Here is a 27,540-nt window from a genome sequence, read left to right on the forward strand (position 1 = left end):
CCTCTGGAGCATTGTTACAGAGAGAGAGCCCTGAAGTTTCCCCTGCTCAAGGGAGCACTGGGGGCACTAGGGCAGGGTGCCAGGGGCACCCTCAAACCCTGCCTCACCCTCAAACTCCTATGCATGAGGGGTGCTCTGGGCGCTGATCCAGCCCGGGTTCTGATTTGCCAAGAGGTAGGGCTGGCCACTGACTGATGCTGTCTGGGCTTCTCTCCGGCAGGTCTCCCATGCTGCCCAGGGGCTGAACGAAGCCTCCTTCCCTGAGGACACAGAGTCTGACCCAGCGGGCACACCCTGGTGGAGTGACGCCGATCTCTCCGATGACGAAGACATGCTGGCAGATGAAGCCTCAGGAGGTAAGGGCTGCAAGGCTCCAGCGTGCCCTCCCTGGCCTGGGCTCCGAGATCTGTGCTTCCCGTCCCGCTGACAGCCCCTGCTCCTGCTGAGAGTGGGACAGGGCCAGTTCCTGTGGCCCCCAAATGCACGGCTGCTCTCATGTCCCCTGTGCCCCAGCGCCCTGGGGACATGGGGCGAACGCTCCCACCCAGGCAGGGGTTTTGCAGCCCCGATGTGCTGGGGGGAAGTGCCACTTCGGAGAGGGGTCAGTGGATACAGGGGCAGCCCAACCTTTCCTGAGTGCTGCCATCCGTCCTCGGCAGCCTGCAGTGCTGGGCTCCGTCCTGGGAGCAGGCATCAAACTCCCCTTCAGAGCAGGCTTGTTAACCCTGTCTGCCCGACAGAGCTAGACCCTGACGCCCCTTTGGGCCAGAGAGCCCCAAATCCAGACCTTAGAGAGAGCCCTGGGGGTGGCTGGTGCATGAGCACGGGTGGGTCTGTGCTTAAAACGCTGCATTGGTGCAGGTGCAGCTGCGCCACGGGAGCCCTTTAATGAAGACGCTCTAAGCCGACCAGAGAGACCTAGTTAATCCACCTCCACGAGCCAGCACTGCCTGCCCCGGCGCTTAGCTCAGTGTAACTGCGGCTGTAATACAGAGAGATTTCGCAGTGGAGAGCAGGGCTGAGTGTGTGTGGACCCTGTGTGCGAGTGTGTAACCCGCATGCTTGCATTTCAGGATCTAGTGATGTAAGCAGGAGAGTAAACCGAGGGGTCACGTGGGCATGCATGTGCATTTGTGCTTACATGCACGGGCATGCGTGTGTGTGTGAGTGTGTGTGCAAGCGTGTACAGATGTGAATGTGCAGAAATGTGTTAAAGCGGCATCTAGCGCCCCCTGCTGCCAAGTCCTGAAGGTGCTGTGTAACGGCTCTGGGGCCCTGCAGGACTCTTGTCCTTCCAGCCCCCACCCGGGTGGCCCTGGGGCTCCATGAGCCGGCAGGGTCAGACAGCAGGGACATCCCCTCCGGCCGTAGGCAGGACAGGCTCGGATGCCCCCGTGCAGGCCCCCCCAGCGGGCACTTTGAACCGGCACCATGCCCGGTGCAATAACGGTCAGTCCTGAGCGGGGGCCCTCCCTGGGCCGTCCCTCACAAGAGAGGTGGGTATTCAGTGCCAGGGAGATGGCCTGGAACCCTGCATGGGGCTTGGTCCTTTCCTCGCTGGCGTGACTGCCCAGGGCTGGCCCTGACCCCCGCCGGCCCTCGGGAGCCGGTGCTGCCAGGAGCCCTACGCCGCGGCTGCAGCTCACGGCCCCTGTTCGGTCTGCTTCCATTCCAGATGGCAACGGCAGCGGGGAGAACGGCAGTGGGATCGCACTGCCCGACATGCTGCTGTCCACCAGCCGGACGCCGAGCGTCACACTCTTGTCAATGGGTAAGGGGTGGAGCTGGTGGGTGCTAGTGGGCGGGGCTGAAACTGCAGTCAAAGAGCAGCAACAGAGCAGCCCGGCTTCCTGCTGGGGGGCACCAGTGGGCTGGCACGTCATGGGTGTGCTCAGGCAACAGGGCTGAGATGCCCGGATGGCAGCATGCTGTGCATCACACATAGCGCTCACTCGCCTGGCTGGGCTGGGGTGGGCAGGGCAGCTTGTAACAGGTCTGACAACGCTGCCTGTTTGCCTGGGGCCTGTAGGAGAGTCTGAACTGAGCATGGAGGGAGGTGGGGGGCATCATGGGGCCTGCATCCACTCTGACGCCAGGGGAGTTACCCGGGATGGGTGTGAGTGGGCATAGCTCTGTGCCTTGCCTGGGGCATGGCCTCCATTCATGGGTGGCACAAGCAAGGGAGAGGGGCAGGGGTGCAAGCATGGTGACGGGGGGCAGGGTTGGCCACTGGGGCTGTGAAGGCCCTGGTTTGGTGACGGTTGGAGGCAGCATGACACCCAGGGCCGGCTCCAGAGCCCAGCGGGGCAAGCACCTGCCTGGGGCGGCCCTTTCCCGGGGGGGCGGCAGGCTGGGCTGGCGGACCTGCCGCAGTCATGCCTGCGGAGGGGACGCTCGGCCGCCGGCTGCAGTGGACCTCCCGCAGGCATGACTGCGGACGGTTCGCTGGTCCCGCGGCTCGGCTGGACCTCCCGCGGGCATGCCTGCGGCAGCTCAACCGGAGCCACCGGACCAGCGAACCGCCCGCAGCTGCGGGAGGTCCAGCCGAGCCGCGCGACCAGCGGACCCTCCGCAGTCATGCCCGCGGGAGGTCCGCTGCTCCCGCGGCTCGGGGGCGCCTCCCGGGCATGACTGCTTGGGGCGGCCAAATTTGTAGAGCCGCCCCTGATGACACCATGTGGTGGTGGTGGCAGGAGGCAGCGTGGCACCATGTGGCGGTGGCACTGTGTGGTGGTGATGGTAGGAGGCAGCGTGGCACCATGTGGCGGTGACGGTAGGAGGCAGCGTGGCACCGTGTGGCGGTGACGGCAGGAGGCAGCGTGGCACCGTGTGGCGGTGACGGCAGGAGGCAGCGTGGCACCGTGTGGCGGTGATGGGAGGCAGCGTGGCAGTATGTGGTGGTGACCATTGGAAGCAGTGCGGCACTGTGTGGCGGTGGCGGTTGGAGGCAGTCTGGCACTGTGTGGCGGTGGCGGTTGGAGGCAGCGTGGCACTGTGTGATGGTGGTGGTAGGAGGCAGCATGGCACCGTGTGATGGTGGTGGTAGGAGGCAGCATGGCACCATGTGGCGGTGGTGGCAGGAGGCAGCGTGGCACTGTGTGGTGGTGGTGGCAGGAGGCACCATGTGGCGGTGGCGTGGCACTGTGTGGCGGTGACAGTAGGAGGCAGTGTGGCACCGTGTGGCGGTGGTGGCAGGATGCAGCATGGCACCGTGTGGCGGTGGTGGCAGGAGGCAGCGTGGCACCATGTGACAATGATGGTAGGAGGGAGCATGGCACTGTGTGGCGGTGGCGTGGCACCGTGTGGCGGTGGTGGCAGGAGGCAGCATGGCACCGTGTGGCAGTAATGGCAGGAGGCAGCATCGCACCGTGTGGCGGTGGTGGCAGGAGGCAGCGTGGCACCATGTGGTGGTGACGGTAGGAGGCAGCGTGGCACCATGTGGCAGTGGTGGCAGGAGGCAGCGTGACACTGTGTGGCAGTGGTGGCAGGAGGCAGCATCGCACCGTGTGGCAGTGGTGGCAGGAGGCAGAGTGGCACCGTGTGGCGGTGACAGTAGGAGGCAGCGTGGCACCGTGTGGCAGTGGTGGCAGGAGGCAGCGTGACACTGTGTGGCAGTGGTGGCAGGAGGCAGCGTGACACTGTGTGGCGGTGGCGTGGCACCGTGTGGCGGTGGTGGCAGGAGGCAGCGTGGCACCGTGTGGCGGTGACGGTAGGAGGCAGCGTGGCACCGTGTGGCGGCGATGGCCTGGCTCAGATCGTGGCTGGGGCTCTCCTCTTCTGCTTAGTAGTAGCATCGGGCCTGTCTCTTGGGTTGCTGGCTCTGGCCCTGCATGACCTCGGCTGTAGCTCTTTCTTCTCGCTCAGTAACTGCCCATCTTTCTCTCTTCTTCCCTGTCCTGTCCCTCTCCGTGCTCCATCTTCTTCCTCCTCCTGCTCCTGGGACGCAGCCCAACCGGGTGCAGCAGGGCAGCCCCATCTGGCGGGTATGACTGTGGCTGACCCGGACGATGAGGCCCCGCTCAGTAAGTGAAGGGCTTGGGGGCCCAGGCTGTGTTTGGGGGGGGGCGCAGGCTGGCTAGCTGGGGAGGGGGGTCAATGGAAAAGTTCAGCATGTTGATAAAAATGTGAATGCCAAAATATTTGAATTCAGAATTGCTGTCGCAGTGCCTCATGGGAGTTGTGGTTGGGCTCTATCAAGCTCCAGTTCTCCTCTGTAGGCCAAGTATCCTGGTCGGACTACATCTCCCATGATGCACTGTGATCTCCCCTCTTGGTGCAGAGAGACTGTGCAACATGGAAGTCCCTAGCCATGGTGCATCATGGGAGCTATAGTCCAGCTAGGGAGCTGGCCCATAGAGGAGAATGGGGACAACGAGGCATCCGAACTACAATCCTCAGGCGGCACCACGTCGGCCTCTCCAAATTGAACTGTTGTGGGTTTGGGGGATTTTGGACAAAAAATCCTGTTCTGCACGAAGCTGATGCTATTTGTGAAAAATTTCATTTAGTTGAAACCCTTTTTCTGTTGAGAAGCAGCTGAGATGGAACCACCCCAGCCCTGTGGTTCCTTTGCAGCTGGCATCGTGGGGCAGCAGCATCCTGCCTGCGGGAGCAGGGTCTCAGTGTGGGGCACCGGGGCCGCCCCATCAGGGACAGGCTCCCATGGCTGTTAGCAGCAGAGCCGGTTCCCTTGCTGCAGGCCTGCGTGTTTGTTACAAATAAAACAGTTTAGTCCTTACCCCAGTTGGCAGATCTCTCCACTGTGGGTTGCTGGTAGGCTGGAAGCCTTCCCCAGTCCTCGAGCTACAGGAGTAGCTGCCCGCTCCGGGGCTCAGCTGCTAGCCAGGCTGTAACTCTTGGCCAGGGGGCTGCATGTGGAAGGTGGTGATCAGGACTCCTGGGTTCGGCTCTGGAGGGGAGCTTGGGTGTCATGTTAAGATCCAGTCTCAGCTCTGCCTGAAGTGCCCTTGTAGGACGGCCCCATTGGCTGCTGGGTAAAAGGGGAGAGGCTTGGTGCTCAACCGGCTGCTAGGGCGAGGGGCAGAGAATGTGGGGAGCAGTCAGAGCTGTCAGGCGCTCGGACGGCAGCCAGGAGAGGGGAGAGTAGAAACCATCACCGCACAGCTCAGTGCTGCAGGGGATCAGGGCACTGTGGCCCCAGCCCCCACCTGCACGGGGCTGGCCGGGACCAGGGCACTGTGCCCCCAGCCCCCACCTGCACGGGGCTGGCCGGGACCAGGGCACTGTGGCCCCAGCCCCCACCTGCACGGGGCTGGCCGGGACCAGGGCACTGTGCCCCCAGCCCCCACCTGCACGGGGCTGGCCGGGATCAGGGCACTGTGGCCCCAGCCCCCACCTGCACGGGGCTGGCCGGGACCAGGGCACTGTGGCCCCAGCCCCCACCTGCACGGGGCTGGCCGGGACCAGGGCACTGTGGCCCCAGCCCCCACCTGCACGGGGCTGGCCGGGACCAGGGCACTGTGGCCCCAGCCCCCACCTGCACGGGGCTGGCCGGGATCAGGGCACTGTGCCCCCAGCCCCCACCTGCACGGGGCTGGCCGGGACCAGGGCACTGTGGCCCCAGCCCCCACCTGCACGGGGCTGGCCGGGATCAGGGCACTGTGGCCCCAGCCCCCACCTGCACGGGGCTGGCCGGGACCAGGGCACTGTGGCCCCAGCCCCCACCTGCACGGGGCTGGCCGGGACCAGGGCACTGTGGCCCCAGCCCCCACCTGCACGGGGCTGGCCGGGACCAGGGCACTGTGGCCCCAGCCCCCACCTGCACGGGGCTGGCCGGGATCAGGGCACTGTGCCCCCAGCCCCCACCTGCACGGGGCTGGCCGGGACCAGGGCACTGTGGCCCCAGCCCCCACCTGCACGGGGCTGGCCGGGATCAGGGCACTGTGGCCCCAGCCCCCACCTGCACGGGGCTGGCCGGGATCAGGGCACTGTGGCCCCAGACCTCATCCTGATTCTGGGACACACCCCTGTGTGTGAGCTGGGTAATACCAGGGCCCCCCTGCCCTCTGCCAGGGGCATTCGCTGGGCTCATGAGCTGAGAGATCTCCCCGGGGCAGTGAGCTTGGAGCAGTGGAGAGTCCCAGGGTCCGTGCTGAGCGTGAGCGCCTGGCTGGGTGTGTCACCCCCCCGCGTGCCCTGCCCCACTAGAGGAGCCTGCCACAGCTCCAGAGGTCCCAGGCACCATGCGGTGAGGGAGTGCCCAGGAGGGAGGGGAGCGATTTCCAGGGCAGACTCTGCCTTCCATTGGGTCACTGGGAGCCAGGTCTGACCCAGCTCCTTGCAGCACAGAGCGGGCGCCGGGAGGGGCTGACTCACCGGAGCCGGACGCAGCAGCAGGAAGCCAAGGGCTCTGCAGCCTGAAGCATTTTTTCCATCTCCCTCCCCAGCCAAGTGCAAACAAAGCACAGCCGGGAACGAGGGCTCCTTAAAAGGAGGGAAAGTGGCTTCTGGGGAAGCCAGGGAGCCGGCTGGGCTTCCTGCAGCAGGCCCAGGGCCCCCCAACATGCCACTCCCCGTGCCCGGGTACGGACGCAGCTGCCAGCCGTGGGCACATGGCTGCACCTGCCGAGGCCTGGCACTGGGTGTTGTGGGCATGATTCTTTGTGCTTTGCCTGGGGCCACTGGGCATGTCTGTAGGGCAGTGTTGCTGGCGCAAGGCTTCCCACGGGCAACCTCTGCTTGCCCACTCCCATTTTACCCCCGGGTGCCCACTCCAGCTTTTGTACAGCCAGAGAGCAACACAGTCTGACGTGAAAGCCCTTGAATTCTCGCCCTTGTGCCCAGGTGCCCATGGGTGCCAGTGGGAGGTGACAAGGGCACATACCCAGCTAGGGCAGGGCTGAAGCTGCCCTCCTGAGCCTGTGGCCCAGGCGCAGTGAGCTTCAAGGCTAGGGGCCAGGGCTGTGCCTGCTGTGAGGGACCCAGGGCAGGGTGGGTTTTACTAGAAAGCATCTGGCCCTGGCACTGCTTTCTCGGGTTCCTGGGCTGGAAAAGACATTTGGTCCCTCCCCTGGGCAGTGGACCCCGGAGGGGCACCCTGGAGCACATTGGCAGGGCAATGTGGGAGGGCAGCTCGCTCTGCCCCTGATTGTGCTGCACCCGTCCTGCGAGTGGTAGGGGGCTCCAGGCCAGAATCTCATGCTGGAGCCTGCGGAGCTGGGCAACAGGCCCAGCTCAGTGCCTGGCCTGGCACTGGTTGGGAGGAGGGGGCCACCTCCCCACGAGGCACCCAAGTGAAATCCCCATCCCCGCAGGCCCCTGAGCAGCGTCAGCATCTGGCCTTCTAGAAGCCATGCAGGCCGGAGCCAGCCACACCCTAGGCTCCCCCTGGGGCCCTGGCGCCAGCTGTGGGGTCTGGGACCCACCTACATAAGAACATAAGAACGGCCGTACCGGGTCAGACCAAAGGTCCATCTAGTCCAGTATCCTGTGTACCGACAGTGGCCAATGCCAGGTGCCCCAGAGGGAGTGAACCTAACAGGCAATGATCAAGTGATCTCTCTCCTGCCATCCATCTCCATCCTCTGACGAACAGAGGCTAGGGACACCATTCTTACCCATCCTGGCTAATAGCCATTTATGGACTTAACCACCATGAATTTATCCAGTTCTCTTTTAAACGCTGTTATAGTCCTAGCCTTCACAACCTCCTCAGGCAAGGAGTTCCACAAGTTGACTGTGCGCTGCATGAAGAACTTCCTTTTATTTGTTTTAAACCTGCTGCCCATTAATTTCATTTGGTGACCCCTAGTTCTTGTATTATGGGAATAAGTAAATAACTTTTCCTTATCCACTTTCTCCACATCACTCATGATTTTATATACCTCTATCATATCCCCCCATAGTCTTCTCTTTTCCAAGCTGAAGAGTCCTAGCCTCTTTAATCTTTCCTCATATGGGACCCTCTCCAAACCCCTAATCATTTTAGTTGCCCTTTTCTGAACCTTTTCTGATGCCAGTATATCTTTTTTGAGGTGAGGAGACCACATCTGTACACAATATTCGAGATGTGGGCATACCATCGATTTATATAAGGGCAATAATATATTCTCAGTCTTATTCTCTATCCCCTTTTTAATGATTCCTAACATCCTGTTTGCTTTTTTGACCGCCTCTGCACACTGCGTGGACATCTTCAGAGAACTATCCACGATGACTCTAAGATCTTTTTCCTGACTTCTTGTAGCTAAATTAGCCCCCATCATATTGTATGTATAGTTGGGGTTATTTTTTCCAATGTGCATTTGTCACGGAGTTCCCGGGCGATGCTCTGGAACTGCTCCCCACCAAGCCAGTCAGGCCTTTGGGGAGCCTCCTCTCCCTCAGAGCAGACTGTCTGCAGGGCAAGAAGCTCACACGGCTTCACCTCCTGGGTTTCTCCTTGGAGCATTCAGCATCCTCTGCCCCTCCGTGCGCTTCCCACAGCGAGTCCGCCCAGGCGGGGTCCTGGGGGGGCCACAGGGTCCTGCACCCCCACTTTGCAGTCAGACGTGACTCTCAGCCAGCCAGTAACACAGAGGTTTATTCGATGACAGGAACAGGGTCTAAAACAGAGTTTGTAGGTACAGTGAACGGGATCCTTCAGCTGGGTCCATTCTGGGGGGGCAGTGAGCCAGACCCCCACGTCTGCCCTCACTCCTCATCCCCAGCCAGCTCCAGACTAACAACCCCCTCCAGCCCCTCCTCTGCTCAGCTCCTTTCCTGGGCCAGGAGGTCACCTGACCTCTTTGTCTCCAACACCTTCAGTTGGCACCTTTGCAGAGGAGGGGCCCAGGCCATCAGTTGCTAGGAGACAGGGTGTCAGGCATTTATGTGCACTGGCCCTTTGCTCTGCAGCAATCACACCCCCTGACCCCACCACCTAGATACTTAAGAACTGCCTAGGGGACACTGAGGCACCAACACTGTATTCAGAGAAAACATTAAGAACATTCTCATTTCGTCACAGCATTACTTTACATTTATCCACATTAAATTTCATTTGCCATTTTGTTGCCCAATCACTTAGTTTTGTGAGATCTTTTTGAAGTTCTTCACAGTCTGCTTTGGTCTTAACTATCTTGAGCAGTTTAGTATCATCTGCAAACTTTGCCACCTCACTGTTTACCCCTTTCTCCAGATCATTTACGAATAAGTTGAATAGGATTGGTCCTAGGACTGACCCTTGGGGAACACCACTAGTTACTCTTCTCCATTCTGAGAATTTACCATTAATTCCTACCCTTTGTTCCTTGTCTTTTAACCAGTTCTCAATCCATGAAAGGACCTTCCCTTTCATCCCATGACAGCTTAATTTACGTAAGAGCCTTTGGTGAGGGACCTTGTCAAAGGCTTTCTGGAAATCTAAGTACACTATGTCCACTGGATCCCCCTTGTCCACATGTTTGTTGACCCCTTTAAAGAACTCTAATAGATTAGTAAGACACGATTTCCCTTTACAGAAACCCTGTTGACTATTGCTCAACAAGTTATGTTCTTCTATGTGTCTGACAATTTTATTCTTAACTATTGTTTCGACTAATTTGCCCGGTACCGACGTTGCTGGGATCACCTCTAGATCCCTTTTAAAATATTGGCGTTACATTAGCTAACTTCCAGTCATTGGGTACAGAAGCCAATTTAAAGGACAGGTTACTAACCTTAGTTAATAGTTCCGCAACTTCACATTTGAGTTCTTTCAGAACTCTTGGGTGAATGGCATCTGGTCCCGGTGACTTGTTAATGTTGAGTTTATCAATTAATTCCAAAACCTCCTCTAGTGATACTTCAATCTGTGACAGTTCCTCAGATTTGTCACCTACAAAAGCCAGCTCAGGTTCGGGAATCTCCCTAACATCCTCAGCCGTGAAGACTGAAGCAAAGAATCCATTTAGTTTCTCCGCAATGACTTGATCATCTTTAAGCGCTCCTTTTGTATCTCGATCATCAAGGGGCCCCACTGGTTATTTAACAGGCTTCCTGCTTCTGATGTACTTTAAAAACATTTTGTTATTACCTTTGGAGTTTTTGGCTAGCCGTTCTTCAAACTCCTCTTTGGCTTTTCTTATTACACTCTTGCACTTAAGTTGGCAGTGTTTGTGCTCCTTTCTATTTGCCTCACTAGGATTTGACTTCCACTTTTTAAAGGAAGTCTTTTTATCTCTCACTGCATCTTTTACATGGTTGTTAAGCCACGGTGGCTCTTTTTTAGTTCTTTTACTGTGTTTCTTAATTTGGGGTATACTATTATGGTGTCTTTAAAAAGCACCCATGCAGCTTGCAGGGATTTCACTTTAGTCACTGTACTTTTTAACTTCTGTTTAACTAACCCCCTCATTTTTGCATGGTTCCCCCTTTTGAAATTAAATGCCACAGTGTTGGCCTGATGAGATGTTCTTCCCACCACAGGGACCTTAGGGTATGGCTACACTTACGGTTTGCAGCACTGGTAGTTTGCAGCACTGGTCATCCAGCTGTGCAGGGCCAGCGCTGGTGTGTGGCCACACTCACAGCTACCAGCGCTGGTGTGTGGCCACATTTGCAGTATTTGCAGCGCTGTTGGGAGTGATGCATTATGGGCAGCTATCCCAGCATTCAAGTGGCCGCAACGTGCTTTTCAAAAGAGGGGGGTGGGGTGGGGTCTAGTGTGACAGGGAGCGGGGGGAAAGAGAGAGGGGATTTTTGGAGCCAACACTGTGTGTTTAGCTTCCTGCCTTGAAAAATCAGAACATGTTTCCGACCCCTTAGTCTTAACTCTTAATTGCAAACAGCCTGCAGCCAACACGACTCCCCCCCACCCGCTGTTTCACTCCCTGCCTGCCTCTCATTTGATTGTTTACAGCCAGGTACAGATGATCACAGCAAACAGGAGCTCTGTTTGTTTTTTAGATAAGCAACGGAGCTCCGCGGAGCTCGTTCACAACAAAACAAAGAGAGGCTGCATAACAAAACAAAGAGAGTAATTTAGTTAAAAGCATTCTGGGATACACCTTATACCCTGGAGGCCAATCACAGCGCTGGTGTGTGGCCACACTTGATGACCAGCGCTGCAGCACCAGCGCTGGAATCCTTATTCCCCATGCTGAGTGAGGTGTACGGCCAGCGCTGCAGCCAGGGAGTTGCAGCGCTGGAAGTGCCCTGCAGGTGTGGCCACTTACTAATTGCAGCGCTGGTGGAGGCTTTCCAGCGCTGCAACTCGCCAGTGTCGCCATACCCTTAGAGAGTGATCAGCCAGTGCCAGCCCCAGGGCGTCTGCAGGAATTGAATTTCTCCTGTGAAGCGGTCCCAGCTCCCTGGCGGGAGGGCTGGGGCGTCGCCCTGCCTGAGGCCAGGCTGAGTGGCTGGCAGAAGCAGAGCAGTGGCTGAGCAGAGAGCTGGGCTCTGGGCTGGTGGGAGTTAGCCAGGACCAGCGGGGATGTGTTGCCTGCTTCAGGCTGAACCCCCGTCCCAACTCTGCAAGAAAAGGGGCTTTGTAGCGTGAGCTGCACGCTGCCTCTCCCTGAGCTGAGGAAGGGCTGTTTCCTGGCAGCCGCCTGGCTGCGCTCTTTGGGGTGAGCTGTGCTGGAGGGCAGGGTGAGTGGGGTGACCCCACCCCCTGGCTGCCCGCCATCCCCGAGGTCACAGGGCACTTTCAATGGGCTCTTTGTGTGCCTGACAAGCGCCCCTGTCTTCCCTGGGCTGCGGGAGGGGCACCTAGGCAGGGATTGGCAGCGCCTCGCTGTGAAATGGGGGGAAGCCCCTGTCTTCAGGCAGGGCCCGCCACCCCCAGCTCCAAGCGCTCTCTGGCACCGCCCTCTCTGGTGCTGGTGGCACGGCCTCTCCCATGCCTGGGAAGGGCCTGGCTGGGAGCAGAAGCAGCCCTGGAATGTGGGGAGAGCGCTGGCTCTGTGTGCGGGCCTGTGAGCCAGTGTTGAAGGCACCACCCCAGGGAGCAGCCCTGGAGCAGCTCCGTCCAGCCTGCAGGAGACTCTGGCTCTCCCGGCTGGGGGGTGCCTGTGAAGGGCGGGTGTGTGGCGGGGGGCTGGCTGGGCAGCAGCAGGGGAGCTTCTGCATTCTGAAACATAGGGCCCATCTCCATCCTTCCCAGCTCCTGAGATAGCGAGAAGCCTCGCCTGGCCCCCCTGCCCTGCCCCCAGCTGGTTCCAGTACCCTGCAGCTGTCCTGCTGGCACCCCAGCCCCCATGCTATAGGGCAGGAAACAGACTCTCCTTGCAGACAGGCCGCCCACTTCCATGGGGTGAGCCAAGCTAGGGGCAGGCAGCGCCAGTGGGCATGGCGACAAGCCTGCCCCATCCCTACCAGGATCTCAGAGCTCTGCACAACCTCCCCAACAGGTCAGGATCCTTCTCCCCACTTCATAGAGGGCAAAGTGAGGCACCTTGGGGGAAGGAGTTCACCCAGTTGTAGGACTGCAAATAAAACCCAGGAATCTGACTCTGACTCCAAGCCTCCCTGGCTCTAATCCACTAGATCCTACTTCCCTCCTCAAGCTGCATAGAGATCCCAGGAGCACTGATCCCCCGGCCCACCCCCACTCTCTACTCCGGGGGAATTCTGCGCCAAAAAAATAAAAATTATATGCACAATATTTTAAAATTCTGCATATTTTATTTATCAAAATAAAACAAAATAATCAGGCCAGTTTCAATTATTTTGGTAATTTATCAAACTACCTGTCAGCAAGTCTGTCTGTAACAATAGAGCTACAGGAACGATGAAGGCAGGGAGGTGGCTGCTGGCCAGGTGCCCAGCTCTGAAGGCAGCACCTCTGCTAGCAGCAGCACAAAAGTAAGGGTGGCCTGGTATTGGCTTACTTTTGTGCTGTTGCTAGTAGAGGTGCTGCCTTCAGAGCTGGGAGGCTGGAGACCAGATTTCACTGGGGAGATCACATTTCACAGTCTGGAATGTGATTTTCATGGCTGCGAATTTGGTAGACCCCTAAATGTAAGAGGGAGGCCAGCACAGCTAGGGTCAGACAGGGAGGAAAAAGGAAGCATTTTGGTTGAAATCACAAATTCTGCGTGAAAAAAAAGTCTGTGGGGAACATTAATTCTGCACAAATTCTGCATTGTGCAATGGCGCAGAATTCCAGCAGAAGCACAGTCCTCCCAAATCAGGATAAAGAACTCAGGAGCCCTGGCTCCCAGCCCCCCAGCTGTAACCCACTAGTCCCTACTCCCCTCCCCAAACAGAAAACAGAACCCAGGAATCCAGTCTCCCATTCCAGGCCTTTTTCTCCTTGGAGAAGAGCAGGTAGATTGTCCAGCTCTGCCACGTGCCCAGGTGTCAGACCCCACACTGGGGCATCTGAAGCAGGCAGAGGCCAGTTTCTCCCTGGTGCCTGTGGGTGCATCGCCATTGCATGGGGTGGGGGATGGGGCTGTGTTACTGATACCTGACGAGGTACTGCGGAGCGTGCGTGCAGGGCAGTGCATAGTAACTTCCCTGGCACAGCCGCTCTCTCCTCTCGGACAAGGCCGAGCCGTGTGCCCCCTTGGCCCCACATCCTAGGGCGTTTGCTGCTCTCAGCGGGGGGCTCCCAGCGGGGAGAGCCCAGGGGCCCAGTCAGAGCGCAGCCACACGCTGGAGGAGCTCCCACCCTGCCCCGGGACTCCGGTCCTGAGGGGCTCCATGGGCCTTGCCCCTGCCAATGGGGGGCTCTGCTGGGGGGCAGGCTGCAGGGACTCCTTGGCCTGGGAGCAGGCTCCAGTGGGGGAGCTGTGTGGTGTCTGGCCTGTCTGCAAGGGCTGGGGGAGGTGGGGAGCGGGGCTGCTGTTTACTCACTGCAAGGAGCGGAGCAGCTGGTGCTGGGAGGGGCCCCGGCTGGATGCAGGCAGTGTGGCTCCCAGCGCAGGGCAGCTGCGAGTGGGGGATGAGCTTTGGCAGCCGCCGCCTAATGCAGGGAGCCAGGGGCTGCTCCTGGCACGGCATGTGTGTGAAGCTCGGGGGTGTGAAGCTTGGGGATGCAGTTAGCAGGACTCCACAAACCCCTGCCCCCGGCCCAGAGCCCCCACCTGGGCCTGGCCCCTGCAGCATGGCCCCCTTCAGGGCTGGCTCTCACTGGAGGGTGCAGCTGGAATTGCAATGGGGGCTGAGGATTTTCCCAGCCCGGGAGCCAGCTGGGCCTGTCCCCTCCACCCTATGGCCCTGGTGAGAATGTCAGGGCTCTGCTCCCTCTGCCTGAATGGGCGGCCAAGTCCCCAGCACCATCCCCTGCCCTGCTGTGGTCCCGGCTGGTCTAGGTGCTGTGCTGCTGGGGGCGCTCTCCCACCACAGTCAGTGCTAGCGCCAGTGCCTCAGCACAGCACTAGGGGGCGCTGCGCTGTACAAGGTGCACAGCCAGGGTCCTGACCCCTTCTGGTCATTAACGAGCCCTCGGCTCTTTTTGTCAGAATAAGGGTGTTGGCTCCATTGGCTTGGCCAGGTCCTAACCCAGCGGGCGGCCTTCTGGTGTCCCAGGGTCCTGCAGGTTTCAGCTGGATACCCTGGTCTTCCTCACTTCCTGTCCTGCTTAGGGTGACCAGACAGCAAGTGTGAAAAATCGGGATGGGGGTGGGGGGTAATAGGAGCCTATATAAGATACAGCCCCAGATAGCGGAACTGTCCCTATAAAACCGGGACATCTGGCCACCCTAGAACTGTTGCGCTGTGTTGTTATGCGGCTGCAGCAACCCATCCCAGAGGCGGCTGCATCTCAGGGCTAGGCAAGGTGATCCCTGGAGGTAGCCAGTAAAGCTGGTTCTCCCTGCTCAGCTCGCCCTGCTCTCACACTGGCCGTCTCTCCTCTCCGCATGCCCAGTCTACTTCCGCGCTCTGGTGAATTTCACCCAGTCCATTGACTACAGCCCGCAGCTGGACGACGCCAATTCGGAGGAGTTCCGGGAGGTTTCGGAGGCCGTGGTGGATACGGTGAGCCCTGGCCCTGCCACCTGGTCCTGCCGAGAGAGCTTCCTGGCAGCTGGCCCCTGCTCCTCCCAGACTCAGCAGTAACCCTGTCCCCTGCTCGGCACCCCAGAGGCCTGTCAGCGCCGGGGGGGTCAGTCTCTAGAGGGCATAGCCCACTGGGCCCTAAGGCCCTTTCCAGGCAGGGTCTGGGGTGGGGGAAGGGCCTGGGGCCGGTGGCTGGGTCAGGTGAAGAACCCCAGTGGCTTGGCTCATGGTGCCCTGCGCTCACCATTAGGCCATGCTGCCCACAGGATTTCCCCAGGCCCCTGGCCGTGGGGTACCGTTTGCTGATGCTCTCTCTACCTCTCTCCACAGCTGGAGTCCGAGTACTACAAGATTGGTGGGGAGCAGGTGGTCAGCGTGGTGTTCATCAAGTGAGTGAGGTGCCCCTGGCAGTGCCATGGCATGGAGAGGGCAATGGAGGCCCCTCTGCCCCCTGTTCTCCTGGGCATGGTGCATTTATCTCTGAGAGCCGGTGTTTTCCCTGCTGTCAGCACCATGCCCCTGCCCAGCTGTGCCCCAAGCACCCTGCACCAGGGTTCAGAGGGGGAGGGACAGCTCAGTGGTTTGAGCATTGGCCTGCTAAACCCAGGGTTGTGAGTTCAATCCTTGAGGGGGCCACTTAGGGATCTGGGGCAAAAATTGGTCCTGCTAGTGAAGGCAGGGGGCTGGACTCAATGACCTTTAGAGGTCCCTTCCAGTTCTAGGAGATTGGTATATCTCCAATTATTACCTAGAGTGCGCATGGGGAGTCGCACACCATGCCCAAAAAGAGACACCCCGCCCTCCACCGCTGGAGACATTGCGGGGAACGGGTGGGGGTCACGGCTCAGAGTCCCCCATAGACTGCAGCTGTTTCAAACAGGCCTGAGCGTGGGAGCTAAAGGAGCTGCCCCATTAGCACAGCAGTAGTAGGGCTTTTATCATCTGTTGAGGAGGAGGTAACTGGGAACACACAAGACGGGCGGATCCCAATTGGGAGACCCACCCACATGTGTGAATCTGCTTCCATCCAGTACGGCGCCGTGGCTGGAGCACACGCATGCCCACGCGCACACCTCCCCCATTGAGCCCTGCCCCCGCTCTCCCCAGGGAAATCGACGGCTATGCCTTTGTGGAGCTGGATGTGGGCTCAGAGGGGAACCTGGACGAGGGGGAGATCCGCGAGGTGCTCTACTCTGTCGTCGAGAGCGGCTCCATTGCCTCCTACATCACCTCCACGCAGGGCTTCCAGTTCCGGCGCCTCGGGGCGGGTGAGTGAGCCTGCCCGGCTGGGCTCACTGCCCTGGGCTCTGCTGGCATGTGCCAAGGGGGCCTGGGGAAGGGGGGAGCAGCCTGCCAGTGTGTTTAGAACAGATACTGGGCGGGAGGGAGGCCCCCTCCCCTGCAGTTGAGCCCTGGCGATAGACAGACTAAGTGAGGGGTGGGGCCTGTGCCCACGATGGGCATGGTACGGTCCCAGGGCCAGTCTGCCTGTGTGGGTCACCTGGCACTGCCTCACAGGGGCTGGCACAGACTGGCCTGGCCTGCATGGACAGCGCCGGACTGGTTCCGGTCACTCTGCTATAGAACCAGACTGCTCCCTGGGCGTGCCTGGGCTGTGTCCGTCCATCTGTCTGCAGTCACTGCGGTCTCACTCTGGACTGCCTAGCCTGTCTGTTCCCCAGCAAACCCCGCTGGAACCTGGCGCCCGGCACAGCAGGGGCCGTTCCGCTGGCAGCCCAGATGACAGGTGAGGGGCAGTGCTCCCTCTGCGAGGCTGCGGCAGTGGCCCTGCCACCCATGGGGCCAGACGGGGCAGGTGGGAGGGAGGGCAGTGTTGGCTGGTCCACTGAGCTGCTGTCTGGCCAGGGCTGGGCCGGGCGGCCCCGAGCCAGGGACTCCTGCTCCCCAGGCAGCCTGTGCTTAGGCCTGGGGGGGCCCCGTCCTCCCCAGCTCTAACCTTCTATTCACTTGCAGCCCAGACCCCGCCTCCCCACATTGCCAGGGAGTCGCCAGGTGAGTTGGGCGAGGTGGCAGGTGCAGGGGTACCCAGAGGCCTTGGCAGTGCGATTGGCGGGGGGGGGGGAGGGGCAGCCCTTGTTCTCCCCGTAGCCCCTTGCACCCGAGAGGGCCCTCTGCTGACTGGATGCAACGGGCTCCTTCGGCCTGAAGAGACTTCCACTGCTGCACCCAGTGCCAGGCCCTTCCCCGAGCACTGGCTGGCCCAGTTCCTGCCCCAGCAGTTGGCAGTAGAGAGTCCAGTCCCAGAAGCCCAGCCTGTGGGTGAGCTGTGGACTGTGGGAGAGGGCGCAGGCAGCTCCATTCCCCTCCCACGCCAGCTGCCAGCCCCCGGGAGGGCTCTGGGCGCAGTGTGTGGGGGGCGCTGCCCTCCTGCCTTCGGCTGGTGTTACGAGCGCAGAGCAATGCCGGTCCCCCCATCAGCTCCCGCAGCAGGCTCCAGGGTCCCCTGCGCTGCGCCGCGCCCTGCTGTGCTGTGCCGTGCCAGGTGTGTTTGTGGGCGGCCTGCCGTGCGCGTGGCTCTGGTGCCGCTGGCTGATGCTGCCTGGCTGTTGGCCCTGCAGCTGGCGCCCTGGCAGGTGACATCCCCCTGCAGTTGGCGCAGATGCTGTCCTGTGGCTCGGCGCCTTTGTGCAGGCGCATGGAACTGGCTTTCAGCCCAATGCCGCCACACCAGGAAACACAGGGCTGTGCTAGGGTGCCTGCTTTTGGGCTGGGAACCAGGGGCCATGGGCAGGGCCGGCTCCAGGGTTTCTGCTGCCCCAAACGTCGGGGGAAAAAAAAAAGCCATGATTGCGATCGGCGGCACTTCGGCGGCAGCTCCACCGCGCCGCTTTCTTTGGCACTTCGACGGCAGCTCCACCGCGCCGCTTTCTTTGGCACTTCGACGGCAGCTCCTTCCCTCCGAGAGGGACCTGCCGCCCCCTTCCATGGGCCGCCCCAAGTCCCTGCTTGCTGCGCTGGTGCCTGGAGCCGGCCCTGGCCATGGGCACAGGCCTGCTGAGACCTGGGGTTCTGGGGAGAATCACAAGTGCCCCCTTCCCCTCGCTCCTGGACCAGGTGAGCTCTGGGCCTGTCTGTGCTGCTCCTGGGATTGACCAGAGGGGGCGCTGCAGAGCACTGGCACTACCTCCAATGGGGGTGAGCCGGCAGCCTCCACTGCACTGCCCCCTGCTGGCTGCATTTTGCGCAGCCCCAGGCCCAAGCAATCCCACCCCTACCTGAGCCCAGCAGACTCAACCAAGGTCAGAGCGGGTGGTTAGTGCAGGGACAATCCACCGGATTCTCTTGGTGCCATGGGCAGGTGGGCCCTGTGCCATGGCATGTCTGCTGCATGGTGAGTGTGCTCCAGGGCGTGTCGCGTGGCGTGTGCACATGGCATCTGCCATGCGTTGCATGTGTCACATGGCACATGCCCCGTGGTGTGTGTACCTGCCGCCTGCCTCTAACCGTGTGCAGTGCTTGTTTTGCTTCCTGAACATGCAGCTCGTGGGGTTTCTGGTGCAGGGTTTCTGGAGTTTCCAGCTGGGCAGGGGTTTGCAGGGGGCAGCGAGGGGATTTCCATGCAGCTGCGCAAGTCTGGGGAGGCGGGAGGAGGCAGAGTAGGGTGTCCCTGGGGGCAGGGTGGCAGTGAGGGGAGCTCGGAGGGCCCCCTGTGAGCCTGCGGAGAAGGGGCTGCGGTCAAGCTCTAGCCATCTGGCTGGGATTTGACATCCCAGGAGCTAGCTGGGCCAAGGTCGAACTGGGCTGGTTCTGGGGCCCTAGTGGCACCTCCCCTCGCCCCCAGGGCGCTGCCCCCCCCAGGCTGGCCTGGGCGTCCCGTGGCTCTGACTCCTGCCCTGTTGCAGTGCCCCCGGATGTGCGTGCCTGCACCGGGGAGGAGTTCGCCTGCGGCAGCGGGGAGTGCATCGACCAGGAGTTCCGCTGCGACCGCCGCCCCGACTGCCGCGACATGTCGGACGAGCTGAACTGCGGTAGGGGCCGGGAATGGGTGGGGGCGGGGCCATTGACTGTGAGGTCCCCCTGCGTCTGTCCTTCCTCTAACCAGCTCCTCCCTCTGAACCTCTCACAGCACAGATCCAGCCCCCCCAGCACAGAGCTGGCCGGGAATCCTGGCACGAGCCCCACTCAGCTCCCACGGGATCTCTGGTGGGGTTAAATGCCTCCCAGCAGCTTCCAGCTCCCTCCCTGCCTGTGACCACAGAGCCACGGGCAGTGGAGCCCCGAGGAGCCCCCTGCCCGTCCCTGGGGAGGGATTGTGCCCCGTGCTCCCTAAGGTGCTTTGCAGAGGGGAGCCTGAGGCTCGGAGCAGCCAAGCGGAGAGTTGGGGCTAGGGCCTCAGTGGCGCTGCTGCCCAGGCCGTGCCCTCTGTCCGCCCTTCTCTAGCCAGAGCTGCAGTGGGGCGGCGGGGCAGGGATTGCTCACTGCAAGCTGCTCTCCCGGGCTCAGCTGGTCCCATGCGATGCTCCTGGGAGCGGATTGCGCAGCCTGAGTGAGCTCCCCGAGTGCTGGTCTCTCCCCGGCTCAGTTCCCTGCCTGAGTCCCTGCTGTGGCACACCCAGAATATCCCCTGGAACTATGAGTGAGACCCTCTGTCCCCAGGAGCGCGGGGCTGGCCCAGCTGAGAGGGGCACTGCCTTGAGCCCTGGGAACCGGAGGCCTCCGGCTGCAGGGGCCAGGAGTTCCCGGGCGCCTGTGGTCCTAGAGCCAGGGCTGCCTCAGGAACTAACTGATCTCTCCCCCTTGCCTGCGACCACAGCCCTGACTGCAGGGACGGCTCCGAGGAGCACAGCTGTGGTAGGGAGCCCGGGGGCCCCAGGACTTTCCCTTGCCACCTGCTGCCATTCGGGGAGGGGCTGGGCACCCTTTTCCCAGGCTCCCAGAGGGCCAGCTGTCAGGACAGCCCAAGGCACAGCCAGGCGCTGCCCCTTGCCTGGGCACCAGCTGGAATGCCAGTGGGCTGGGGAGGGGGCACGTGTCTTCCCATGGGCATGCTCTGCCCACAGGCCCACCCAGCAGCTATGTGCCAGGGACACCCTCAGACTGCTAGCAAGGAGCCCAGGGCCCAGCAGCGCCAGGCCTTGCCGCGGGACCTGCATGCTGCCAGGCACCTGAGATTGGATGGGAGGGAACAAGGAATGTCCTGTGCCCCCCGGCCATGGAGTCCTCATTCCCTGAGGCTGGATCCCACTCCTGCCGATGCTGCATGCCCTGGCCACCCGCCCGGTCGCTGCCCCGCCTGCCAGCTGAACCCCCTGTAGCCAGCCTCGCTCTCCTGATCCCTTCCTTGGTGGCCCTGCCCTGCCCGGCCCGACCTGGCCCAGATCCCAGGGCTGCATCCCCTGCTCCCGGCTCTGGCTCGCAGCCCGTTTCTCTCCGGTCGCTAATGTTCTCTTGTCTGGCCCCAGATCCACAGGAAGTGGTGAGCACCCCACCCCCACCCATCACCACCGCTCAGCTGGCCACCACCCGGACACCCACAACCACCCCCTTGACGCCCATGGTCACTACCAGGAGGGTGCCGTCCACCACGCCCCCCCGGCTCATCACCTCCAGGCACCCCTTGGAGCTGCACCCCTGCCGCCGGGATGAGGCCGTCTGCTCCAACAAGCAGTGCATCCCCCGGGACTACCTGTGCGACGGCGAGCGGGACTGCCTGGATGGGAGCGACGAGCTCAGCTGCGGTAGGGGGCATGCGGGGGTTGGGTTGGGCCAACAAAAGAGCGGCCAGGCTAGCGGCTGCAGCACTAGCCCAGGACATGGCCCTCGCTTGGCTGGCTCCTGCAATTGGCTGACGGATCACTACTGGGGAATCGGGTCCCTGTGCAGCGCTGGGGAGGGGCTGTTGCATGACACAGTGCGGGGGTACAGGCGCAGCGCCGGGGAGGGGCTGTCACGTGGCATGGTGGGGGGGTACAGGCGCAGCGCCGGGGTGGGGCTGTCACGTGGCACGGTGCGGGGGGTACAGGCGCAGCGCCAGGGAGGGGCTGTCACGTGGCACGGTGGGGGGGTACAGGCGCAGCGCCGGGGAGGGGCTGTCACGTGGCACGGTGGGGGGGTACAGGCGCAGCGCCGGGGTGGGGCTGTCACGTGGCACAGTGGGGGGGTACAGGCGCAGCGCCGGGGAGGGGCTGTCACGTGGCACGGTGGGGGGGTACAGGCGCAGCGCCGGGGAGGGGCTGTCACGTGGCACGGTGGGGGGGTACAGGCGCAGCGCCGGGGAGGGGCTGTCACGTGGCACGGTGCAGGGGTACAGGCGCAGCGCCGGGGTGGGGCTGTCACGTGGCACGGTGCGGGGGGTACAGGCGCAGCGCCGGGGAGGGGCTGTCACGTGGCACGGTGCGGGGGGCACAGGCGCAGCGCCGGGGTGGGGCTGTCACGTGGCACGGTGCGGGGGGCACAGGCGCAGCGCCGGGGTGGGGCTGTCACGTGGCACGGTGCGGGGGGCACAGGCGCAGCGCCGGGGTGGGGCTGTCACGTGGCACGGTGCGGGGGGCACAGGCGCAGCGCTGGGGAGGGGCTGTGTCTGGGTGCAGGCAGCGCTCATGCTGTAGGGGCCCAGGCAGGACACTGATGGATTCCCCCACCCGACAGGCACCCCTACCCCGTGCGAGCCCAACGAGTTCAAGTGCCGGAACGGGCACTGCGCCCTCAAGCTGTGGCGCTGCGACGGGGACAACGACTGTGTGGACGGCTCCGATGAGGTGGACTGTCGTAAGTGTGCCGGCGAGAGAGCACCCAGCCTCCTCGGGCTGTGCCAGAGAGCACCCAGCCGCCTCGGGCTGTGCCAGAGAGCACCCAGCCGCCTCGGGCTGTGCCAGAGAGCACCCAGCCTTCCCGGGCCCTGCCCCGCTCGCCCCTCCTGGCTCCGTGGAGCCGCCAGGGCACCAGCCCTTTCCAGCCGAGAGTGTGCAGGCCCCCAGGCCAGCTCCGGGCTGCTGCCCGGTGCCCCTGGACATGGACCAGGCTGTTGCTCTGACCTCCAGGGTGCAAAGGAGGCCGAGCAGGGAGGCCGAAGAGAGCCGTCTCCTGACTCCCCAGGGACCCTCGGGGTGGGGGCTCTGGCTGGCGGCAGGGTGGGGCTGCGGTGGAGGATGATGCGTAGAAGGTCACGGCTTGTCCCTTGGTGTCTCTCACCCAGCTGGCGTCTTGTGTCCTGGGGTCACAGGAGCTGCCATCACCCACACATGATGCCAGCTGGGCAGAGGACGATGCGGGTCAGGCTGGGGGGGTGTCGCCAGCTGGGCAGAGGACGATGCGGGTCAGGCTGGGGGGGTGACGCCAGGTGGGCAGGGGGCGATGTGGGTCAGGCTGGGGGGGTGTCACCAGCTGGGCAGAGGGCGATGTGGGTCAGGCGGGGGGGTGACGCCAGCTGGGCCGGAGGCAGTGCTGGTCAGGCGGGGGGGGGTGACGCCAGCTGGGCAGGGGGCAGTGCAGGTCAGGCGGGGGGGGGTGACGCCAGCTGGGCAGGGGGCAGTGCGGGTCAGGCGGGGGGGGTGACGCCAGCTGGGCAGGGGGCAGTGCTGGTCAGGCGGGGGGGTGACGCCAGCTGGGCAGGGGGCAGTGCTGGTCAGGCGCGGGGGGTGACGCCAGCTGGGCCGGGGGCAGTGCTGGTCAGGCGGGGGGGGGGGGTGACGCCAGCTGGGCAGGGGGCAGTGCGGGTCAGGCGGGGGGGTGACGCCAGCTGGGCCGGAGGCAGTGCTGGTCAGGTGGGCGGGGGTGACGCCAGCTGGGCCGGAGGCAGTGCTGGTCAGGCAGGGGGGGTGACGCCAGCTGGTCAGGGGGCAGTGCTGGTCAGGCGGGGGGGGTGATGCCAGCTGGGCCGGGGGCAGTGCTGGTCAGGGGCAGTGCTGGGCAGGGGGCAGTGCTGGGCAGGGGGGGGTGATGCCAGCTGGGCAGGGGGCAGTGCTGGGCAGGCGGGGGGGGTGCGCCCAGCTGGGCCGGGGCCAGGCCTGGTCAGGGGCAGTGCGGGGCAGGGGGCAGTGCTGGGCAGGCGGGGGGGTGACGCCAGCTGGGCAGGGGCAGTGCTGGGCAGGGGGCAGTGCTGGGCAGGGGCAGTGCGGATCAGGCGGGGGGTGATGCCAGCTGGGCAGAGGGCAGTGCTGGGCAGGCAGGGGGCAGTGCTGGGCAGGGGGCAGTGCTGGGCAGGGGCGGTGCGGATCAGGCGGGGGGTGATGCCAGCTGGGCAGAGGGCAGTGCTGGGCAGGCAGGGGGCAGTGCTGGGCAGGGGGCAGTGCTGGGCAGGCAGGGGGCAGTGCTGGGCGGGGGGCAGTGCTGGGCAGGCAGGGGGCAGTGCTGGGCGGGGGGCAGTGCGGGTCAGGCGGGGGGTGATGCCAGCTGGGCAGGGGGCAGTTCTGGTCAGGCGGGGGGCAGTGCTGGGCAGGGGGCAGTGCTGGTCTGGCGGGGGGTGATGCCAGCTGGGCAGGGGGCAGTGCTGGGCAGGGGGCTGTGCTGGGCAGGCAGGGGGCATGGCCAGGCATTGCAGGCTGATGCCCGCTAACCCCCTCGTCTCACGCCCCCGCAGCCACCAAGGGCCCCTATGACGCCTGCAGCCCCTACCAGTTCACCTGCGTGTCCAGCCACACCTGCATCCCGGCCAGCTACCAGTGCGACGAGGAGGCCGACTGCCCCGACCGCTCCGACGAGGTCGGCTGCAGTGAGTGCGGGCATGGGGTGGGCTGTGGAGAGGGTTGGGATCAGCCAGCTGGCTTGGCAGTGGGGTCTCTGCCCTCCAAGGAGGGGTGGGAGAGCTGTGGTCCCAGGGTGCCCTCCCCTTGGAGCTGCTGTGGGGCAGCCTAGGCCTGGGGTGGGGGTCCCCCGCCTGCCTCACCTGGTTCCTCCCCCTAGCACCGCCGCAAGTCATCACGCCCCCCGAGGAGTCCGTGCAGGCCACCCCCGGGCAGACAGTGCGCTTCCGCTGCGTGGCCGTCGGCGTGCCCACCCCCATCATCACCTGGAGACTCAACTGGGGCCACATACCTGCCAACAGGAGGTAGGCTGGGGGTGGCCTGGGACACCCCACGGAGTGGGGGAGGTGCTTTCAGAAGGGGGCTTTGCAGTGTGTGTGTGGGGGCTCTGCAGTGGAGGAGGGGCTTAGCAGTGGGGGAGGGGTGTTGCAGTGGGAGTGCAGTGGGGATCGGCGTGTGGGGGCTCTGCCGCGTGTGTCGGGGCTCTGCAGCAGGGGAGGGGCGTTGCAGTGGGAGTGCAGTGGGGATTGGCGTGTGGGGGCTCTGCCGCGTGTGTTGGGGCTCTGCAGCGGGGGAGGGGCATTGCAGTGGGAGTGCAGTGGGGGTTGGCGTGAGGGGATCTGCAGTGCATGGGGAGCGGTGGGTTGGCGTGAGGGGCTCTGCAGTGTGTGGGCATTGCAGTGGGGGTGGGGCATTGCAGCGGGGGAGGGGTGTTGCAGTGGGAGTGCAGTGGGGATTGGCGTGTGGGGGCTCTGCCGCGTGTGTCGGGGCTCTGCAGTGGGGGAGGGGCGTTGCAGTGGGAGTGCAGTGGGGGTTGGCGTGAGGGGATCTGCAGTGCATGGGGAGCGGTGGGTTGGCGTGAGGGGCTCTGCAGTGTGTGGGCATCGCAGCGGGGGAGGGGCGTTGCAGTGGGAGCGCAGTGGGGATTGGCGTGGGGGGGCTCTGCCGCGTGTGTCGAGGCTCTGCAGCGGGGGAGGGGCGTTGCACTGGGAGTGCAGTGGGGGTTGGCGTGAGGGGCTCTGCAGTGCATGGGGAGCGGTGGGTTGGCGCGAGGGGCTCTGCAGTGTGTGGGCATTGCAGTGGGGGTGGGGCATCGCAGCGGGGGAGGGGCGTTGCAGTGGAGGTTCGGTGCAGTGTTGGCGTGAGGGGGGCATTGCAGTGGGAGAGGGCTGTTCCAGTGGGATTGCACTGGGGGGTTGGTGTGAGGGGCTCTGCAGCGCATCGGACCCTCTTGCCAGGGCTCCCTCCATTGGGACTTGCGGGCACTGCCCGTCCTCCCCTCCCCAGAGTGTCCATAAGCAGCGAGAATGGCCACGGGACGCTGACCATCCGGGACGTGAAGGAGGCCGACCAGGGGGCCTACACCTGTGAAGCCATCAATGCCCGGGGCATGGTATTTGGGATCCCTGATGGCGTGCTGAGCCTCACGCCCCGGCGTGGTGAGTCTGGCCCCTCTCGGTCTGGCCCCTCTCGGTCTGGCAACCGAGACTCGTTCTGTGGCTCACCAAGTGCCCCCGGATGCCTGTGGGCAGCTCCAGGGCAGGCAAAGGCAGCGGGAAGCTGGGGTGAAGGAGACGAGATGCTGAGACCCACCGCTCATCCTCCGCTCCTCTCAGACCTGGCCAGTGAGCGCAGGGCCCGAGGGGTGGGTGACCTCCCCAGCTGTGGCCTTGCAGTCCCTGGGGACGGGGGAGTTGAGCCTGGACAGGGAAGCAGGGCGGGCGGGAACGGGCGACCGACTGGTGTCTGGGGCTCACCTGGGTGGGAAATTTCCCGGAGGTTCCTGGTCAGTGACGGTCCCGTCACCACTGCCGTGGGCTCCATGGCACCTCCCTGCCCCACCCCATTCCTGTGGGGGGCTTGTGGCACCGGCGGAGACATGGAGCCAGGTCCATGACGTGCCCCCAGGGCTCCAGGGGCTATCGTGGTCTCTCTCCTCTCCTGGCAGGCCCCTGCCCCGAAGGACACTTCCATGTTGAAGGTACCTCCAAGTGCCTGGCCTGCTTCTGCTTCGGCGTCACCACGGCTTGCCATGGCACCAGCCGCTACCGGGACCAGATCCGCCTGCGCTTCGACACGCCTGATGACTTCAAGGGTGAGGGGCAGCTGCCAGTACTATCCGGGCCCTGTCGTGCAACACGCCCTGTTCCTCCCTGGGCCATGGGCACTGCCCTGTGGCTTTGCCAGGGCGAGAATCTGGCTGTAGTTTCCCAGCTGAGCAGCACATCTCCCTGGGAGGAATGCCCCCCAGCAGGGGTGTGAGCCCACCGACGTGGCCTAGCCTCAGGCCTCGGCCCCCTGCTGCTGCACAGGCTGGCCTGGGAGGGCTGGTGCGGGCCATGGAAGGGTGGCTCAGGTTGGTTGCCCAGCTTGGAAAGCAGATTAACTAGCAGTTAGAGCAGGGGTCTCAAACATGCGGCCCGCGGGCCGCATGCGGCCCTCGGAGCTCTTCCCTGCGGCCCGCGGAGCTCCCCCAGTTACTTCCTGTCGCCGCCAAACTCCCCTCACCCCCGTCCCCCTCCCCGAGTTATTTTCTGTGCCTAAGCTCCCCGCGCGCTGCTCCCCAATGTTTGGGGCCGGGTCTCTCCCCTGGCCCCACCTGCCGCCCCCACGCACCTCCCCCCAGTGTCTCCCAGCCCCCACTTGCTGCCCCCTCACCGCCCGGTAGCCTGCCCGGGAGCTCACGCTGACTCCACTCCTCCGCTATGCCGGCTTCCGGCATCACCTGCTGCCGCAGGGTCCTAGCGCCCCCCCTGCACTAGGGCCAGGGCACGCTGCCCTTCCCCTGCCCTTCTGCCCTAGTCCTGAGACTCTCCAATGCCCCGAGCCTCTCCAATGCCTCAAACCCCTCACCCTCAGCCCCACAGCCCTCACTCCTGCACCCCCTCCTATCCCCAAACTCCGTCCCAAAGCCTGCACCCCCACCCCCTGCCGCAGCCTGGAGCCTGCATCGAGCACAGAGCCTGCATCCAGACCCCCTCCCCCACCCAAACTCCCTCCCAGAGCCTTAGGCAGTAAATCTAAGTGCGTGTTTTGTCCTTTGAGTGAGGTGCATTACTGAGTGTATATATTTATTAAAACTGCGCGCGCTTAGGGGAGGAGGTGGAGAAGAGACAGGGCAGGAGCGGGGCCAGGGGCAGCAAGGGGGCGTGTCAGTGATGCGGCCCTCGGGCCAATGCACTAGTCCTCATGCGGCCCTCGGGGTCATTTGAGTTTGAGACCCCTGAGTTAGAGGAACGGCCTCCAGAGTGGCTGGCTGCAGACAGAGTAAGCGGGGAGGGGTTTGTAGGGCCCTCATGGCTGGACAGTTTTCTCTAAGCTGGCTCCTGGCCAATCAGGCCCCACTCTGGTTCCTGGCTTGTGCAGCAGGTGCCCTCATGATGGGCCGAGGACCCGTACAGAGCTATTCCACAGACTCACTCTGGCAGCTAGACCAGAAGGGTCTCATCAGCCGCAGCTCAGCTCTGGGGGCAGGCGGGGGCTCGAGGGAGGGCAGTGGGTCTTGTGGGGGGCCCCTCGCAGCAGCCATCTCCCCATGCAGCCCTGCCCCTCTCCATGTGGCTGAGTGCTTGTGACGTTATGAGTATAATATAACGTCTCAAGGAAAGATGACAGGGCCAGAAAGAGTTAATTAACTCACCTCACCGACTGACCTGACCCATGGGTGAACCTTAAGGACTGGTTAGGAAGATCTGTAAATGACTAGGCTTTGAAATGCAAGTCGGCATTGTTAGAGGTAGAAGGTCTTTGCTCAGGTCTTGTCTTGTCTATTGCTAGAGTTTTAATCCAGAGATCAAAAAAGGAATAGTAACAGTTATGATGATACTTGAGTGACCTCAGCTGGCTCCCACGGGCAGCACCCTCACAGTGCTGTACTGGGAGCAGGGGGGCGCTGAGCCTTTCCTCCTCC

The 27,540-nt window shown here is 63.0% G+C and overlaps 1 protein-coding gene across 5 annotated transcripts in view; it reads left to right on the top strand.

Annotated features, from left to right (window-relative positions):
* The first annotated feature begins 200 nt into the window (after positions 1-200).
* Positions 201-27,540, top strand: part of HSPG2 (heparan sulfate proteoglycan 2) — a 147,424-nt gene continuing 120,084 nt past the window's right edge. For 4 of the 5 annotated variants that reach the window (XM_044996294.1, XM_044996296.1, XM_044996298.1 and 1 more), the window contains exons 1-13: positions 201-356; positions 1,676-1,771; positions 3,948-4,022; positions 14,798-14,907; positions 15,259-15,317; positions 16,036-16,196; positions 18,792-18,917; positions 20,352-20,627; positions 21,538-21,657; positions 23,468-23,599; positions 23,791-23,935; positions 24,918-25,069; positions 25,579-25,725. In XM_044996294.1, coding sequence (XP_044852229.1) covers positions 332-356; positions 1,676-1,771; positions 3,948-4,022; positions 14,798-14,907; positions 15,259-15,317; positions 16,036-16,196; positions 18,792-18,917; positions 20,352-20,627; positions 21,538-21,657; positions 23,468-23,599; positions 23,791-23,935; positions 24,918-25,069; positions 25,579-25,725 — 1,624 coding nt within the window. In that variant the 5' untranslated portion in view covers positions 201-331. The remainder of the gene's footprint in view (positions 357-1,675; positions 1,772-3,947; positions 4,023-14,797; positions 14,908-15,258; positions 15,318-16,035; positions 16,197-18,791; positions 18,918-20,351; positions 20,628-21,537; positions 21,658-23,467; positions 23,600-23,790; positions 23,936-24,917; positions 25,070-25,578; positions 25,726-27,540) is intronic. The other variant, XM_044996297.1, reaches the window with a different exon arrangement.

The sequence above is a fragment of the Mauremys mutica genome, chromosome 21, assembly GCF_020497125.1.
Source record: "Mauremys mutica isolate MM-2020 ecotype Southern chromosome 21, ASM2049712v1, whole genome shotgun sequence".
NCBI lineage: Eukaryota > Metazoa > Chordata > Testudines > Geoemydidae > Mauremys > Mauremys mutica.